This window comes from Onychomys torridus, chromosome 17, assembly GCF_903995425.1.
Source record: "Onychomys torridus chromosome 17, mOncTor1.1, whole genome shotgun sequence".
NCBI lineage: Eukaryota > Metazoa > Chordata > Mammalia > Rodentia > Cricetidae > Onychomys > Onychomys torridus.
Window position 1 is genome coordinate 58,286,785 of NC_050459.1, and position 18,746 is coordinate 58,305,530.

General features: G+C 40.4%; 1 protein-coding gene across 1 annotated transcript in view; it reads right to left on the minus strand.

Moving 5' to 3' along the window:
* The window catches only part of LOC118597777 (DAZ-associated protein 2-like), a 36,444-nt gene extending 32,425 nt beyond the window's left edge, over positions 1-4,019 (minus strand). The window contains exon 1 of the mRNA XM_036209443.1: positions 3,931-4,019. Within this exon, the coding sequence (XP_036065336.1) occupies positions 3,931-4,019 (89 nt within the window). The remainder of the gene's footprint in view (positions 1-3,930) is intronic.
* Positions 4,020-18,746: the final 14,727 nt, after the last annotated feature.

An 18,746-nucleotide genomic window follows, 5' to 3' on the forward strand; every position in this document is an offset into this window, starting at 1 on the left:
GGCTGTTGAATCAAATCCTGCCCGAATCATATGTCTTTAGAAAGAACAAATTACTTGAAAATGGTCTAAGTTACGCTTCTTCTGTGGTTCAGTCATTTTTATCACGCCAATCAAAATGATTACTCAGTGTGATACCTCTGGAGAATCTGAAGAACCAAGGAGCATCATGACTATTTGGCCATCACATTGGAATAATGATTTTTGAGTCCAATTATCAATTCTTAAAACAATACCTGGGCCAACTCTCCCATGCAGGAAGAAAATGAATTATACAATTCCAGGGGCTTTCTGCTGTGAGGATGGTGTAAGGCCATGAAAACATAAAGTGATCATAGCATGAAATATCCACACAAGGGCATTTCAATGGGTGGGCTGGAGGTAGAAATCTGGAGTAGAATTCCTACTTGAGCACAGTCCTGGGTTTGATCTTGAGCAGTGAAGAAATAAAAATAATAACTAATGAAGAAGAATTCAATAGCCCTGTGATCTTTAATTTTTTTCATCAAAAAGTTAAGATATTTTTCTATTAGTTATATATATGCATGAGGAAATTAAAAAGCTGATATTTCAGTCTCTGTGACCTGTACTGTCCTAGGAGTGTTGAGATTACAGATGTACTCCAAGGCTTCTGGCTGTGGCTGCTTCTTCTCCTTCCTCTTTTTTTCTCTCTCTCTTTCTGAGGTGTGGTCTTATTTTGTTGCCCAGGCTAGTCTCAAACTCATGATCCTGCTGCCTCAGTTTTATGTTTGCTGGGATAACTGGAGTGTGACAGCAAACTAGGATCTGGGAGTTTCAGGCGATGTTTTTGCCAACATCACGGCCTCTGTGTGTGTCACAATCATTTTCCTCATTTCCTCATCAGCAAGTTCATCTTACTGATTTCCTCTGGCTGTGGAGTTAGTCTTTCAAACCGCAGCACTGCCAATAGACTATTTCTTCTGTATCTCTATTCATATTTAATTTGAATTTGACATCATGTTCTATCTTGTTTCTTCCTGCATGAGTCTTTGTTGCCCAAGTCTTCTCTTCTCTTCTCTTCTCTTCTCTTCTCTTCTCTTCTCTTCTCTTCTCTTCTCTTCTCTTCTCTTCTCTTCTCTTGTCTCTTCCCTTCCCTCCCCTTCCCTTCCCTCTTCCCCTCTCACCTCCTTTCCCCTCCCCTCCTCTTCTCCCCTCCCCTCCTCTTCTGTCCCCTCCCCATCCCTCTCCTCTTCTCTTCCTTTCTCCCATCCTTGCTTCCTTCCTTCCTCCCCCTCTTTCTCCTTCTCTATCATTTGTTTTTCACTGAGAGACAAAGAGGATTTGTGGTCTGAATACGAACTGAATAGCAGATACCAAGACCAATCAACTGCAGTCTTTGAGTGGCAGGTGTGATTGATGACTGTCTATGATGCACATCTGCTTCTCAATAACTGTGGACTAAAGAGCCAGCAGTGATGTTGATGATTTACACAATTACTCGTTGTTAATATACTGTGACAACTGAAATTTCAGTTGGTTGGTAGGGAGCTCATAGTGCTTAGTAAGTTGTGATAACTGAAATTCATTTATGCCAGACTGACTGTGTAACATACTGGGATCCAAAAAGTTCACCTTGGGACTGTTCTGAAAAATAGATATGTGAACAGGAGACCTTTTCGCCACTCTTAGTCACACAGCATCAGCATCCCAAGTACCTCATGCAGCCTCTACTGGAGAAAACCACCATGACCAACCAAGCAAGGCTGTCTCATGCCTTCATTGATTAGGAAATGGAGTTTATGGCAGCAGGCATGGGTCAGGCATAAACACTGATGCTTAATATATTTTCTATGTAGAAGACACAAGAAAAGCTGAACTGATAATACACAAGAATGAGTACACAGCTGAAGTCTTTATCAGCAGATTGAAATATAACCAGATATTGTATTTAATAAGCTGAATTATATATCATACATTAGGAACCTCACTTTCTAAAGGTTTCAAAGGCTAAGGTTTAAGATTAAAACAAATGATAGATAATTTCAAAGCTTTCCTCGGGTTGGAAAGACAGAATGTCTTTCCTTAAAGACTGCCCATTTGGAGTTCTGTCACTTAAGATAATGGAGCTCTCACTCTCAGAGAGCTGATTGAATATGTCTAGGACATAGTGGAACCTTCTCTTTCTTTAAGCTGGGGTTTGTCTAGCAATTTTTGAGAGCTGTCAGAAAAAGAACACATGATGCCTCATATGAACCTTCTACACTGCAGTCATGCAAAAATGGAGACAAAGGAAGAAACAAAGGCGGATGGAAGCCACCGTGTCCAACATAGAGTGTTCCTTACTTTCTTTTCACAGAATACCCTGTCAGCTCCAGTTGATGATATTTGATTCTTAATTACACATAGCAGATACACCACAGATAGCATAGTGCTACCATCCCATAAACAAATGAAAGGGGAGAAGCACAAATAGCTATTGCCCCTAATATAATCTTGTTCGAAACTGCAGAGCAGGCAAACAGCACCCTTTTACATAGTGCTGCAACAATGAGGTATGGGTCTGAAGTCGGTAAGAATGACGTACGTTAGCGATTAAATACAGGTCAAAGTTTACTTAAAAATTTCCAGTATTTTAGTATTACTTTATGGCTACTGATATATCTGTCTATTGTTAAATATTCTGTGATTTTATTAATATTGCTAGATGGAAACCATGTACAACTCTGAAAAATGAAATTTGTTGTGTATGTTTAGAACACGGCATCATACTGTGAGATCCACACAGAGGATGAGATGGTTACTACAGTAAAGCAAGGTCACATCCCTGTCATCCCACAGGGTTTCCGTTGTATATGTTTTCAAAACTAGCTACAACCTACCCACTTAGCAAAAGCCCAGAATATATCCCACTGTTATTCACTACAGTCCTTGAGTTTGACATTGTTATTCTAAATGCTGTGATGTGTTATAGATGAAGAACCAGCTCTGGTGTGATTGAGGACTACACACCTTAGTTTTGGGCAAAATTATAAGTGACTGCTCTGCAAACCTAAATTCATGAAGTTAGTCACTGAAAAGGCCCTCCCAAGTGAGTACTACACTAGTGTCTTTGTTAGCTTTTTCTTGAATTAAAAAGGAAAAAGGAGAAGACAGTATATTGGTTTTGGATCAAGCACTCTATAAAACACTTCCTAACATTTTTAGATCTCATTATTGTCCAATAACAATGAAAAGCTATTTTAGAACTTCGTGCATTTGTGGATTCAAATGAAACTGTGAAGAACATGAAAAGGTTGAGGTTGATGGGGAAAACTCAAGATATTCTTTCTTAGCTGGGCTGTGGGGGTGCATGCCTTTAATCCCAGCACTTGGGAGTCAGAGCCAGGCGGATCTCTGTGAGTTTGAGGCCAGCCTGGTCTACAGAGTGAGATCCAGGAAAGGTGCAAAGCTACACAGAGAAACCCTGTCTCGAAAAGAAAAAAGATATTCTTTCTTTAGGCTGCTCTCTATAAGTTTCCAAGAGATCACCTTTTGCTTTTAAACTCTGTGAATGAGCAATGAGCGTGACAGCACAAAATACCTTTTATGCAAATGAACCCCCTTAGACATAAGCCAGCATTTTTATAAGATATTATGAGGCTTTTATCTAGCAAAAAAGGGAGGATTTCAATGTATAAAAAGCATAATACAAAAATTATTTTTTTTTTGAAAAATGGTGTTTGGGGACCCCATGTAGTGTAAGCATAGTTTTCCCAAATGAAACTAGAGTCCTGCACCGCCATATACAATATACTGTGTGGAAGCAAGTAAGGAATCCAAGCAAATGTGAGAATGTAACATGTGGCTTCTGAGAAAGGACCATTCAGCTTTACAGTGACTAGGCCGTGATCAGAATAGTTTGTGTCTGAAAAAGCAAGCAAGAACTGTACACCCATCAGAGTAAGCAAACAATATGCTTGTAAATTATTTTACTTTCCCCAAATCGGGAAGCCTCGTTGATTGCACCCTGATCCTCTCAGGCAGACAGTGACTGCTGCGATTGTCATCAGCGGTGGCGTCATTTCGTAATGAAATGGACATGCTGACGCTTTGTGGGAAGCAGTTTTAGCTCAGTGATTTGCATTAAGCAAAACATGCTCCTTGCTAAACAACCACATCCATGCCCCTTCACGTTTCACTCCCGCAACACCAAAGCAAACACAGGGTGCAGAATCACAGTGCTTCTCCACCGGAGTCCTGATTTCATCTGCATCTTTGGGCTATTACTTATGAATCTTTGTTATTTCCTGATTTCAACCCTTTTTCTAAGAAGAAATGAACACTACCAGGCAGACGTACAAAAATTGTCTCAAAGCTGTTATCTTTTCTAAATGTAAGGGAACACTGTTGTCTGATAAGTCTTTATTTGAACTAGAACTTACCTGGGAAATTATGAAAACCATAGCTCTGTCTTCTATGTGGTTTATGCTTCTTAGGCCTCTATGTCAGAGTGGAAGACGCAGCTGTCTTAGAAAGAGCATTGGTGTAAATCAATTGTCCATACATTCCCTTCACACACCCAGACTTTCCCAAAGGCAGAGCCATTGTAACCTACTGATGGTGGGAGAAGATATTCTGAGAAGTGACTAGAAATGAATTGGTTCAAATTTCATCCTATTTGGGGCCTGCTCAAAAATTTTACAAAACGATATGTGCAGAGAGCTAACTTAAAAAAATAATTCAGGTCTGGCAATGTAGCTCAGTTGGTAGACTGCCTGCCATTACCAGTTCTGCATGAAAAGAGGCAGGATGGTACCTGCCTATAATCCCATCACACCAGAGCTCAGGGTCATCCTTGCTACATAGCAGCTTTGGGGCCAGCTTGGGCTGACCATTTCAAATGAGTAAATTAATGGATGAGTGGATGAGTCCAGAAGTCCAGAGGGCGGAAGATGAAATAAAATGTTTTCCAAGATGGTTCCAAGTCTGGACACTCTACAGCATGTAAGTCCTTCTGGAAACATGTTCAGGCATATCCAAACATCTCCATATGTATCAATCAATTCATGTAAGTGTACAAATGACAAGGAATTTCCTACTTGTTCAAGTCCTAAAAACCTGTATTTGCTTCTTTTTAAAATGTATTGTTATTTATGATTATTATATGTGTGTGCATATTAAATATTTCAAGTACAAGCACATGTGCAGTATGTGAAGGTCAACAGACAACTTTATAGTTGGTTCTCTTTTTCCCCAGGCAGGCAAACTCAGATGACCCAGCCTGTGTGACACACAAGTGTCTTTAAAGACAAGCAGAACCCTGTCTTTACTTCTTTCTGCTCAGGTAGCACACCAGCACCCCCATAAGGGTTTAACACAATGTAAATTGATTGTCATGTGTTTGTGAGGTCACGAGTCTAGCTAGAACAGAGGTGGAACTGTAGAGAAGACTCACTTTCCTACCATTTCCAGCTTAGCGCTGTTGGCCCTCCCTGCCTGGTAGCTCCATGTCCTTCAGAACTTGGCATCTGTCATAACGTGTGCTCTGACCCTGACCTCACTGTTTCCCCCTTCTAAGGGCCCTTTTTGTTATTTCTAGACCACCTTACTCATACACAATAATCTCTTCCCCTTAATATAGACAACCCCATCACAAAGCCTGTTTACCAGGTACCTCATTCCTTTGTTTCAGGAATCAGGACACAGCTGTCCCAGAAGAGCATTTACTCACCTGCCACACCATGTCACCTTAAAGTTTCTGCTTTCCTTCGGGTCCAGCACTTCCCTTAATCCGTTGCTACTGTGTCATGTGTTTCTGTTGCTGCTCCTGGTTCATTCTGAGATTGGCATCTGAGATGGGCATCATCTGAGATGGGCCCTTTAGCAACTGGAAAAGGTTGATAGTTTTTAATTTTATGTTAAGGACAGAGTTCTCTGGGAAGCATAAATTAATACAGGAGAACAGCTTTTTGAAAAGAAAATTCAAACCAGAGAACTATTTCCTGGCACCGATGGGGTACTAGACAAGGGCTCCCAACTCTAACCCACAAGTTATTTGCAAGTGACAGTTCCTGGCAAAGGGGAAATTATTAGTTTCTCTAATGTAGAATGAGGTGTCACTAGGTACATCAAGTGGTACCAGGCCAGGCTCCATCTCCAGGAGTAACTAGCTGGTCACCACAGAAGGAACTCCATGGGTTTTTCTGTTTGTTTGATTGTTGGTTGCTTTTTATTTTGTGGGCTTCTTATTTCCTTTTACTTTGTCTTATTGGTTTTTTGTTTGTTTTTATTTTCTTTGTTTTTTGTTGTTTGTTTTGGTTTTGTCTGTTTTTGTTTTTGAGAGAGAGGGGAAGAAAAATAACTTGAATTTGGGTGGGTAGTCATCACCATCCCTACCATCAAGCTCTACTATAGAGCTATACTAATAAAAACAATTTGGTATTGGCATAAAAACTGACATATGGACCAATGGAATCAAATTGAAGACCATGACATTAATCCGCATACCTATGAACATCTGATTTTTGACAAAGAAACCAAAACTGTACAATGGAAAAAAAGGAAGCATCTTCAACAAATGGTGCTGGCATAACTGGACATCAACATGTAGAAGATTGCAAATAGATTTATATCTATTGCCATGAAAACCATTGTATAACTGTGTTCCCTCTTTGGTCTTCAGAGCACTGTAGTTAACTCCAGATTAGCGTATTTGTTCCAAAAGAAAACATTAGAATCAGTGATGTTTACTAGTCGCTAATAAAGTATCAGTAACAGAACCACAGCCTATACCTTTTGATTCTTAAAAGGTATAATGTTTGTATTCTTTAAAAGTTCATACATTTAGACAATGCATATTGCACACATTACTCCAACTCCCTGTAGTGCCTTCCACTTCATAGCTCTCCTGACATCATCTCCTCTTTTACACAGTTATTAATAACTTACTGCTGTGGATATCGCTCTGTACAAATAAAATGCTGTTTGGCCAGTGGCTAGGCAGGAAGTATAGGTGGGACAAGAGAGAAGAGGATTCTGGGTAGTAGAAGGCTGGAGAGAGACACCGCCAGCCGCCGCCATGAAAAGCAACATGTAAAGACACTGGTAAGCCACAAGCCATGTGGCAAAGTATAGATTAATAGAAATGGGTTAATTTAAGATAGAAGAAGTAGATAACAAGCAGCCTGCCATGGCCATACAGTTTGTAAGCAATATAAGTCTCTGTGTGCTTTCTTGGTTGGGTCTGAGCGACTGTGGGACTGGCGGGTGAGAGAGATTTGTCCTGACTGTGGGCCAGGCAGGAAAACTCTAACTACAACTTACTGTGTCCAGTTAATGCTTCCCATATGCTCCTGGTTTGTGGCTATCCACTGTGGTATGATCAACCTACCAGTTGCCACCTCTCTGAAAGTGAAGGACCCTCCCTCAGCTGCAACCAAATGCCAATATCATCTCCAGAAGGTGCCTCTACTCCATCCAAGCTGGAATTCTGGCCAGTTCGAGCTTGTTCAGCTAACTACAGCTGCTGTGAATTGATGCATGCAACAATCATGTCCTCAATGTATGGGTTTTTCTGCTTTATTACACAGGGGCCATTAATTTTTTAAAAGGTTATAGGAACAGAGTTTACGATAGAGATGATTTGTATGAAAACTATTAAAGTTTCATGCTTTTACCCCCTGCGGATTCCTTTTCAATTCATAATCAGAAAATGTTCCTTTGTGCCAAATTTCAGCATAATGGAGGAGAGAATTACATTTCTCCCCGTGGCAGCAGGTCAGAACGAATGGAGAACACTGGGGCTCTTGCCAAAGAACAGAAATCAGTCAGAACACTGGAAACCAAGTTGGCAACAGGGACTTGGCAGAGCTCAGCGAAGGGAGCCAAGCCTTGCAGTGAAGTAGCTGACGAGCCTTCTCTGGATGAACCCAGTGCAGCTGCCGATATAGAAACCAGACGTTTTCTTCCAAGAGCTAAATCATCTTTCTGCTACTAGTATCATCTCTGATACTAGAGGGTGGAAGGGTGATGGAGAACAAGCAGAAGAATCTGCCGAGCTCATCAGCAGAAGAGGAGAATCAGTATCCGGCAGGGAACAGGGGATTTCTCCAATTCCTCGAAGTGAAGCTGGTAATTATATCTATGTAACACACACAGCGATCATTTCTACATCTTCACTAATTATTTCTTTGCGGCTGGGGAGAGAATTCAGCCGAGGCAGCTGTGCATGTGAAGGAAAGCGCTGTTAGTTATAGGATTGCTCCTGAAGGCTTTGCCATCCTCGCCTCTAGGAGACGCCAGTGTCAGGCGATGGTGGGCAAATGCTGCATTTCAGATGCTCTTACAGTGGGAGGACTCGCCAGCTTGTCCTCCTTCAGCTTTCTGTGGGGTGTGCCCTGCATCCTTCACCCTTAGGAGTCCCACCTCTCATCCAGTATCCCTTCCAATCTCTGTCTACACTTTCTGGCCCAATTATGTTGTCTTCAAAGAACTTCCTGCTACATCAGTGTTTCTCATTCATTTATTTGTACTTATGATACTTACTCCGCTCCATGGAAATACAGACTTTCTTTATGAGTGAACCATGGCACAAAGAAGGGCCTGGCACCAAAAAGGAGCTCCACAAATAACTGTTGGCTAAAAATGAATAAGTATAATAAATAACACTTGGGTAATTAAATGGAACAGTGAAAATAATCTATTTGGCTCCAAATTAAATATACTAGGAAATCTTTTTTTTTTTTTTTTGCTTTGTTCTGATGTTCTGAGAAGTCTTTATTAGCTCACTAGATTACTTAATCACCTTTTTCTTCATTGTATTTGCTTGCAAAATATCAATCCTGGCTATATCCAACTCTTCATACTATCCTGTGATACCCACACATCAGAAAAATCAACTGTCTCTCATCTTGGTCTTTCCTTAAATTCGTGGCTTACACAAGTGGTGCCCTGGAGCTGCCCAGAACATCAAATATGTTCCTTCCCTCTTTCACTCTTTGTAAAAGATTTAATTTCATCTGTTTGTATCCCGAGTCTACCACCAGCCTTTTCCTTCCCTCTCTTGATTACCTCTTTCTATTAAGAAAATAAGAGCAACCAAAAATTTCCACACAGTTCTCTAAGAATCTACTCCCAGACAGGGTTACATCCAACTGAGTTGTTGACCAAAGAGTTCCCATGGAAATTCCCAAACAACCCAGGCTGTCAACAAGACAATATTTTGCTTTCTACACACAGCAAGGCCCCATTGTTGAGGACATCACCCACACAGCTCATCAGACATGGTGTTGCCTACACAGCACCTTCACCCTTACATTCTAGTGTCTTTGTTACAGGAAGGTACTATGTAGGCTACCAAAAGAGAAATGTAAATACCAACTAAGCCACAAAACCTTTTTCTACAATCTGTCCTGCCTGAACAATATGTTATTGCAATGGTGGCCCAGAGCCTGTGGGAGTAAGCCACTAAGCACTGATTTTACTTAAGGTCTACTCCACAAGATGAAGCCCATACCCAAAACTGCTTGGGTGATCAAGAACCAGAGACTAAATAATCCAAAGACCTAGGGTAAAACCAAATACTACCTGTCTTTAAAAAAAAAAAAAGAACAACAACAACAAAAAAGCCCGGTGGTGGCACACGCCTTTAATCCCAGCACTTGGGAGGCAGAGCCAGGCAGATCTCTGTGAGTTCGAGGCCAGCCTGGGCTACAGCATGAGTTCCAGGAAAGGTGCCAAAGCTACACAGAGAAACCCTATCTCAAAAAACCAAAAAAAAGAAATAATAATAATAATAATTAATAATAATAATAAAATAAAAATAAAAGGAAAGCAGTGATAAAATTACTCCAAATGACATTCTGCCATACTCATAGACCAGTGCCTTATTCAGCCATCATCAGAGAAGCTTCCTCTTGAAGCAGATGGGAACTAATGCAGAAACCACAGCCAGACACTACACAGAGACCGCGAGACCATGGAACACACGGTTCTAAGCAGGTTATCTCTATCAAATCCCTCCCCTCAGAGCTCAAGAAACCCCTCAGAAGAGGAGGCAGAAAAGGTGTAAGAGCCAGAGGGGATGGAGGACACCAAGAGGACAAGGTCCTCTGAATCAACAGGAGCAAGGCACATAGGAACTCAGACACTAAAAAGTAGCATACACAGGTGCTGTGGGATATTCAAGTATGTCAAATGTGTTTCTCTGATTGGTTAAGATAAAACACTGATTTGCCAGTAGCCAGGCAGGAAGTATAGATGGGACAAGCAGAGAAGAGAAATCTGGGAAGTGGAAGGCAGAGGCAGAGAGAGCTGCCAGCCGCCGCCATGACAAGTGAGATGTAAGGTGCAGGTAAGCCACGAACCACATAGCAAGTAATAGACTAATAGAAATGGGTTAATTTAAGATAGAAGAAGTAGATAACAAGAAGCCTGCCACGGCCATAAGTAATCTAAGCGTCTGAGTGATTATTTTATACATGGGTTGTGGGACCACGGGGGATTGGTGGCACCTGGAGAAAAGCTCTCCAGCTACACACAGGGCCTGTATGGGTGGGTCTGCACCAGGTTTTCTATGTATACATTATGGCTTCCAGTTTAGTGTTTTTATGGGACTTCTGAGTGTGTGAACAAATGGGTATCTGATTCTTATGACTTCTCTGTGTAGCCCTGTCTGTCCTGGAATTTGTTCTGTAGACCAGGTTGGCCTCACACTCGGAGATCTGCCTGCTTCTGCCTCCCGAGTGCTGGGATTAAAGGTGTGCACCACCACTGCCCGTTCTTATGCCTTCTCTTAGGCTCTTTTCCTTCTGTTGAGTTGCCTTGTCTGACTTCAATGTGATGTTTTGTTTTGACCTAATTATATTTCATCTTGTCATGTTTTGTTGTTACCTCTTAGAAACCTGTTCTTCTCTAATGAGGACAGAAAGGGGATAGATTGGGGTGGGAGGAGAGGCAGGGAGGACCTGGAAGAAGTAGAGGGAGAAGGAATTGTAATCAGGATTTATTGTATGAGAAAAGAATCTACTTTCAATAAAAGAGGAAATAAATAAATTGTTCCTGGTCTCCACCTGGGCCTTTCACAGGGGTGGAACCAGAACAGTCTCACAGGAACCCACATTTAGAAAAGACCCACACTTTAAAACTAATGCTTTATGGACCATGCCTTAAAATAAAATAATAATAAAAACAGACATAACTTGTGTTTTGTAAGTAAAGTTTGATAGGACAATGCCACACCATTCAGGGTCTTGAAAAGCTGGTTCACAAAGTTTCCTTCCCCAGGTCATGGCCCTCACACAAGTGGAGCTCTCATCACTCAGACCCTGACCTAGGATTCTCTCCACCACTACCACACATACATACCCCCCCCCCCACCCCAGCCTCCGTATCCTTCCCTGCTGTTCCTGTCATTCTCCAGCCTAGGTTGCAGGCTCTTGAAGAGGAGCGGTTTTCATCCTGTATTTCATCCTGTATAGAATCAGTCTGGCTTATGTACCTGTCTCTTAGTATCTTGAGAAGAAGCAAGGAAACAGCTGGCCTGACTGATTTCCTGCTCATTCATTGTGCAGACAATTAGTTAGACAAGGGCATCTAGTCCACATTAGTCCCAAAACAGAGCCCATTTGAAAGAGAAGTTGTGTAGAACTTAGAAAAATTCTGTGGCTGGGGATCACCCATATGTGTCAGTTTGGCTGATGAAAATGTCCAGAGTGTATGCACATATTCTAGGTATCTGTGAGGGTTCTTTTTTTCTTTTTTTTTTTTTTCAAGGCAGGGCAGACCTTGTTTTACTGTATTGTGTAGAGAGTAAAATAAATACATTAAACTTTATACTTTCCTGTATTTGCCATCTCTGAATATTCTGTTGGCTGAGGTTCCTTTTTTTTTTTTTTGTTTTTTTTTGTTTTTTTGTTTTTTTTGTTTTTCGAGACAGGGTTTCTCTGTGTAGTTTTGTGCCTTTCCTGGATCTCACTCTGTAGACCAGGCTGGCCTCGAACTCACAAAGATCCACCTGGCTCTGCCTCCTGAGTGCTGGGATTAAAGGCATGTGCCACAACTGCCCAGCTGCCTGAGGTTTCTTAATGTAACATTTGATTGTTGTGCATTTTGGCCTCTTTCAGTCAGTTGAAGGGATGGATAGAACAAAGTACAGATTGACCTCTAGGAAAGAACCTTCTGCCAGTATGCCGTCTTTGGAAAAGAACTGCAGCACCTACTCCTTCTGGGTGTAGGCCAGCCAGCCCTCTACTCTGCAGATTCTGAACTTGTCAGCATCTGTAAACACATGAGCCAACACCCTAGAGTAAGTCTAGCAATGATTAGTAGAATCCCAATCAGTCTGCTTACGTACCACTGTTGGGGCAAGAACTTCCAGAGAAGGGCAGATTGGCTTCCGTGCCTTGCCCTGGACTTTGTATATTTTCAGTTTTCCCTTAAGCCACCCCTGATCTGTCTATCTCTGCCTTGCTGTTGTTCCTAACAATGGCTTTCCGTCTGAGGTTGGCCCCTCCATGTATAGATACAATTTTCTCTAGCTTGCTCAAGGACATTATTTCAGAGGTTCTTTCTACTCTTCCCTGTGTGGTGTCTCTCCTCCTACTCAGTGATAACTGCCATCACAATTTGCTGTAATTTCTCTTTGAAAAAGAATTTTCTTCTGATCTCTTGCACAACTTCAGTTATGTTTCATTTCTCCATCATCCCTTAGATTAAAGCCCAATAGAGTAGTTTGTACTAACTATTTTCAATTCTTCTCTTACTCTAGAAGTTGACAACGGGCAGAGGCCTTATTTAATTGTCCTGATGGTATCTGAAGGAATTCTAAATGAGGTCACACCTTGACCCATGCAGATGGTCATCTCTTCGCATCTCTTCACATGACTGCACAAGCTAACCCATGACAGCCAGAGAAAAATGAAGGATGCACAATTACTCTGAATATTCGACACTATCAACCGTTCAGCAAGTTAGCAGACCTATCAATGTCAAATATAATCCATAAGCAAGCATATATCTTATTGTATTACTATCACACCCTGTCTTAAAACAAGAGTTGGTAACTTTTCTCAAGCAACTTCCAGTCTCATGGTTTTCTCTGAGTAAGGAGAAAGAGATCAAACATTCGTGTGTATGGAATGGGTAACATCCTAGCATGGTTTTAGTACTCTCTGATAAGAAAATGTTACCTTGTAATAGAAGTGTGCATTTTAGTGTTAATGTGAAAGTAGATATGGAACATTTAACTGTGTGCAGTGTGTTCAGTTTTGCTGTAATGATCATAAATATTAAATTAAATAAATTCCTATTTGAAGAAGCAGAGGATATACATCAATGTTTGGCATGGGTACAAAAGTCTGGATGCTAGCAGTGGAGAAAGCAATGATTTTACCTTTTTCTGAAGAGCCATCTTGGCATATGTTTTAGGTGAAAATAATCTTTTATATAATAATTAGATTTCTAGAAATTTATCTTAAGCACAGAAATATAGCTGTGGAAAGGTTTATTTTCAATGATGTAATAGCAAAGTTATCAGTGGATTAAATGTACAACAAGGCAGAAATGTTTAGGTAATATATGTATGCCATTAAAATCCTGCAATTAAATTCTATGATTATGCATTAAAATGATCTGGGAAAATGAAAAAAAAACGAATAACCTATTAAATGAATTTAAAAGAATAACCTTCTCATTTGAAACAAAACAATGAACAGTAGCAAACATCCTCCTGCCAGAAAAAAAAAATGTTTATGTTGTTTTTGTTGTCTTTTTATGTTTCTATGTGCTCTGGAACCTAAAGCCATAATTTCTCTAAATACTTTCTGTGAATGTTTTATATATGAGATATTTAATCCAGGAAGCCACATGCAAACATTTCCAGGTCTCACTGGAGAACAGGGGTAATGAAAGTGGTAGGAACCAGATAGGCCCAGCGGAAAGCAGGGTGGATACATGGAAAACCACAGGAGAGCAGGAAAGAGGACATGGCAATAAGCAGCCTGGCAGCAGCAAATTCACTAAGGGCAAATGTGCGCGTAGCCTCCAGGAACAAATAAATATTTGATGGCAATCAGCTGCAAAAGCATCTTCTTCACATGGAAAGTTTCTTTTTTTCACTCAGGCTATCTCCATATCTGAGATGTTTCCACCTTTCTGCTCATGCTGTTTCCTTTAAAGACACAATTTTTAAATCATGTTCTCAACATCACATAACATTCCTTAGATATTTCTTTTAAATATACCTTATTTTAAAATAAAACAGTTTTTATTTATAGCAAAATTATGTGAAATGCACAAAAATATCTAAAATTTGCTGTTTTTCACGTATCCACCCTGACCCCCTTCCTCATTCCACACCATACTGGTACCTCTGATGCAGTCAGGAGCCAATCTGACCCATCACCCAAAATCCACTTTGTCAATGTTCCTCTCGAGCATGGTATATACTATGGATACTGGCAAATGTATAATAACCTATATTCATCATTACAGTGCCATATTGAATAGTTTCAATGCATTTAATACAAAAGCATTAAAGTTACTCTGCACTCCACCTGTTCTGGCCAGCCTGTGACTCCTAAAAAACATTAATCACTTTCCCTATACTTCTCCAGCATCATAAAATCAGAAGGTATTAAATACATTATTTCAGATTGGTGTCTTACTTAGCAATATACATTAATACAAACAGGTCATGGCTTGACAGCTCATTTCTTTTTTACAACCCAATAATAGTTTATGTGCCAAACAAACGAAAATGTATCCATGTATACTTAGAATTATCTTATTGCTAATTTTGTACATTTTTCTGATTACCTTCCTACTAGAAAACTTATTTTTAGAAGTATTTTCATTATGTATCACTTGTTTACACATGCACACATGCACAAATGCATATCATGGCTCAAGTAGGGTACAACTCACAGGAATCCATGTTCTCCTTGCACAGTGTGGGCTCTAGGGAATGAAGTAGGGCAGTAAGTTTTGGAGACAGGTGCCTTTACAGGCTGAGCCATTTGTCAGCCTGGGAATACCTTAGGAAAAAAGTTTATGGATAAATAAAATTGACATATTCAGGGCTTTTTACTTTTTTAATATAATTTTTTATTTAAAACTTTTCCTTTTACATACCAACCCCTGTTCCCCCTCCCTCCTCTTCTCCCGCTGCCCCAACATACCCCCCCATCCTGCCCCTATCCCCTCCTCATAGAGGATAAGGCCTCCCTTGGGTAGTCAACACAGGCTCGCATGCCATGTTGGGGACAGACCTAGCCCCTTCCCCCTGCACCAAGGCTGAGTAAGGCATCACATTATAGGGAATGGGGTCTAAAAAGCCAGTTCGTGTACCCAGGATAAATTCTGGTCCCATTGCCAGGGGACCCACAAACACATCAAGCCATGAAACTTTCATCCACATTCAGAAGGCCAAGTTCAGTCCCATACAGGCTCCCCAGCTGTCAGTCCGGAGTCCATGAGCTCCCAAATAGCTTGGGTCAGCTATTTCTGTGGTTTTTCCCATCATGATTCTGACCCACCTTGCTCTCTTACAGCCCTTTCTCCCTCTCTTCAACTGAACTCCAGGATCATGGCCAAGTGTTTTGCTTTGGGTCTCTGCATCTGCTTTCATCAGCCACTTGATGTAAGTTCTATGATGACAATTAGGGTAGACACCAATCTCAGTGCAGGGGAAGGCTAGTTCATGCACCCTCTCCACTCCAGTGCTGTGAGTCTTAGCTGGGAACAATCTTGTGAGTTCTTGGGGTTTTCTCTAGCTTCAGATTTCTCCCCATCCTCTTAATGGTACTCTCTGTCAAGATATCTCTTTCATTGCTCTCCCTCCCTGGGCCATCTCTAGACCTCATGTTCCCACCTCCCACCCCCTCCTATCCTCTCTCTTCTATTCCCCCTCCTAGTTTACTCAGGAGATCTTAACCCTTTTCCCTCCCCAGTGCAATCCATGTGTGTCCCTCTTAGTGTCCTTCTCTTTACCTAGCTCCCCTGGGCTTGTGGATTGTAGTCTGGTTATTCTTTGCTTTACGTTTAACATTAACTTATAAGTGAGTACATACCATGTTTGTCTTTCTGAGTCTGGGTTACCTCACTCAGGATGATTTTTTTCTAGTATCATCCATTTGCCTGCAAATTTCACGATGACATTGTTTGGATTTTTGTTTGTTTGTTTGTTTGTTTGTTTGTTTGTTTTTTACCACTGCATAATACTCCACTGTGTATATGTACCACATTTTCTTTATCCCTTTTTCTGTTGAAGGGCACTTAGGTTGTTTTTAGGTTCTGGGTATTACAAATAATGCTGCTATGAACATTGTTGAGCAAATGACAGAGGGCTGAGCTCTAAAATATATAAAGAACTCAAGAAACTAGACAACAAAATATCAAATAATCCAATTTAAAAATGGGCTACAGAGCTAAATAGAGAATTTGCAATAGAAGAATCTCAAATGGCCAAAAGACATTTAAGGAAATATTCAACATCCTTAGGCATCAGGGAAATGCAAATCAAAGTGAACTTCAGATACCACTCTACACTTAGAATGGCTAAGATAAAAAACTTTGATGACAGCTTATGTTGGTGAGGATGTGGAGAAAGGGGAACCCCCCATCCACTGCAGTTGGGAGTGCAAACTTGTACAGCCAGTCTGGAAATCAGTATGGCAGTATCTCAGAAAATTGGGAATGAACCTACCTCAAGACCCAGCAATGCCACTCCTGGGTGTAACCCCAAAGATGCTCAACCATATTCAAGGCTTTTGAAGAAGACTACCAGATTAGAATCTTGAAAGACAGTGGATTTACACATGTTGTATGGTCATTACTGTTCAAGACGTTTGGTAAATCCCAAGAATTACAATCACTGGATTTTATGGCAAGTATTTGTGGAGTTTTGTAAGAAACACTATACTTTCTTCTCAGATGGCTGTGCCACTTTGCAACCCCACCAGCAGTAAATGGAAAATCCTGTTGTTCCGTGTCCTTGGTAGCATTTGATGTTGTCCATGTCTGAAGAATGTGTGTTTGTAAGCAGGTGTTTGGCCGAGTTATTCCATGTTGTTTTGCCATTGTATTTCCTGATGTTCTGCATTTACCCCATGGACAAAATTTGATTGCTTATTTCATGTCTCCTCTCTACTCCTCCTCTTCCTCCTTCTCTTTCTTCCCCACACTGCTCTGTCCCTTTCCCCCTTCTGTCTATGTGGGCTTTTTCCTTGCTCCCCATGGAAATCTCTCTGTGTCTGTCTGTCTCTTTCTCTCTGTCTCTGTCTCTGTCTCTGTCTCTCTTTCACACACACACACACACACACACACACACACACACATACACACATACACACACACACACACACACACACTGGCAGCAAAGTGGTAAAGAAAAATGTCCTCTGGAACTAGTGAACTGAAAATGTGGCAACAAATGTTACCCTTGCTCCATAGCCCATCCACTCATCTCTTAATAAGTCACAGCTATGGAAAATTTCTCTTTTATTTCCTGAGGAAAATGATAAAGAGCACAAACTCTGTTCTCTCTAAATGATTGTTTTCTTTTTTAAAGAGACAGTAGCAACATATTCATGTTCAGACATTTTTTTTTTTTTTTTTTTTTTTTAGTTTTTCAATACGGGGTTTCTCTGTGTAGCTTTGCACCGTTTCCTAGAACTCACTTGGTAGCCCAGGCTGGCCTCGAACTCACAGAGATCCGCCTGGCTCTGCCTCCCGAGTGCTGGGATTAAAGGCGTGTGCCACCACCTCCTGGCCCAGACTCTTTTTAACATAAAATCTATGAGGTAAAATCAATTTTTACTTGCTGACTCAAAATCAACTCAGTATTTGTATTGAAGAGTATTGTATGATTTAGTTTTGTGTGTAAGAATCTCAACACTAATCTCATGAAATATTTGATCCCATTGGTATTTAAATAGATAACTTTATAGTTTCTGATTTGCTTTTTAGCCTTTTGAATATATATGTGTGTGTGTGTGTGTGTATATACATATATGTACATATATATGTATATATACATGCATATATATGCCTAGATTTTAGTATTCCAAGATATAATCAATAGGTATTTTTACACATTTTATTCATGTGAAAATATGAGAGTGATTTGTCTTCAATGTAGTATCCATTTATTTATTGTGTCTTATATAGTTCCACATAACATCATGGACATTCTGATCATTTTCATCTTTGCAATAATATAAAACATTTCATAAATATCCTATCACCAATTTTGTTCATATTTTTGATATTTTTCTACTAGACTATTTATTTTTAAAAATATTTTTATTACATTTCACTTGCTTGTTTACACGTGTGTGTGTGTGTGTGTGTGTGTGTGTGTGTGCATGTCATGGCCCAAGTAGAGATTGGGGATAATTCACAGAAATCCATGTTCTCTTTCCTCAGTGTGGGTTCCACAGACTGAAGATGGGCCATTGGACTTAGTGGTTGAACCATTTGCCGGCCTGAAAACACCTTCTAATAAAATTTATGGATAAATAAAATGGACATATTTAAGACTTTTGAAGAAGACTACAGAATTATAATCTTAAAAAACTATGAATTTAAAGTCCTTTGAAAAGTGAGAGAAGACAATGTCTAAACCATCATTTAGAGACTGTGTTTGTGAGTGGTGGGTAGAGGACTGTGTTCGGAGTGGTGGGGAATATTGGTTTGTGGGTGATAGATACAGAATCGAGACTTATGTGGTGTGTAGAGGCATAAAGAGAGTGCCCATGCCTTGCACCAGTTGGTATATAATTGGTCCTTCAATCATACAGAACACAGGTTCT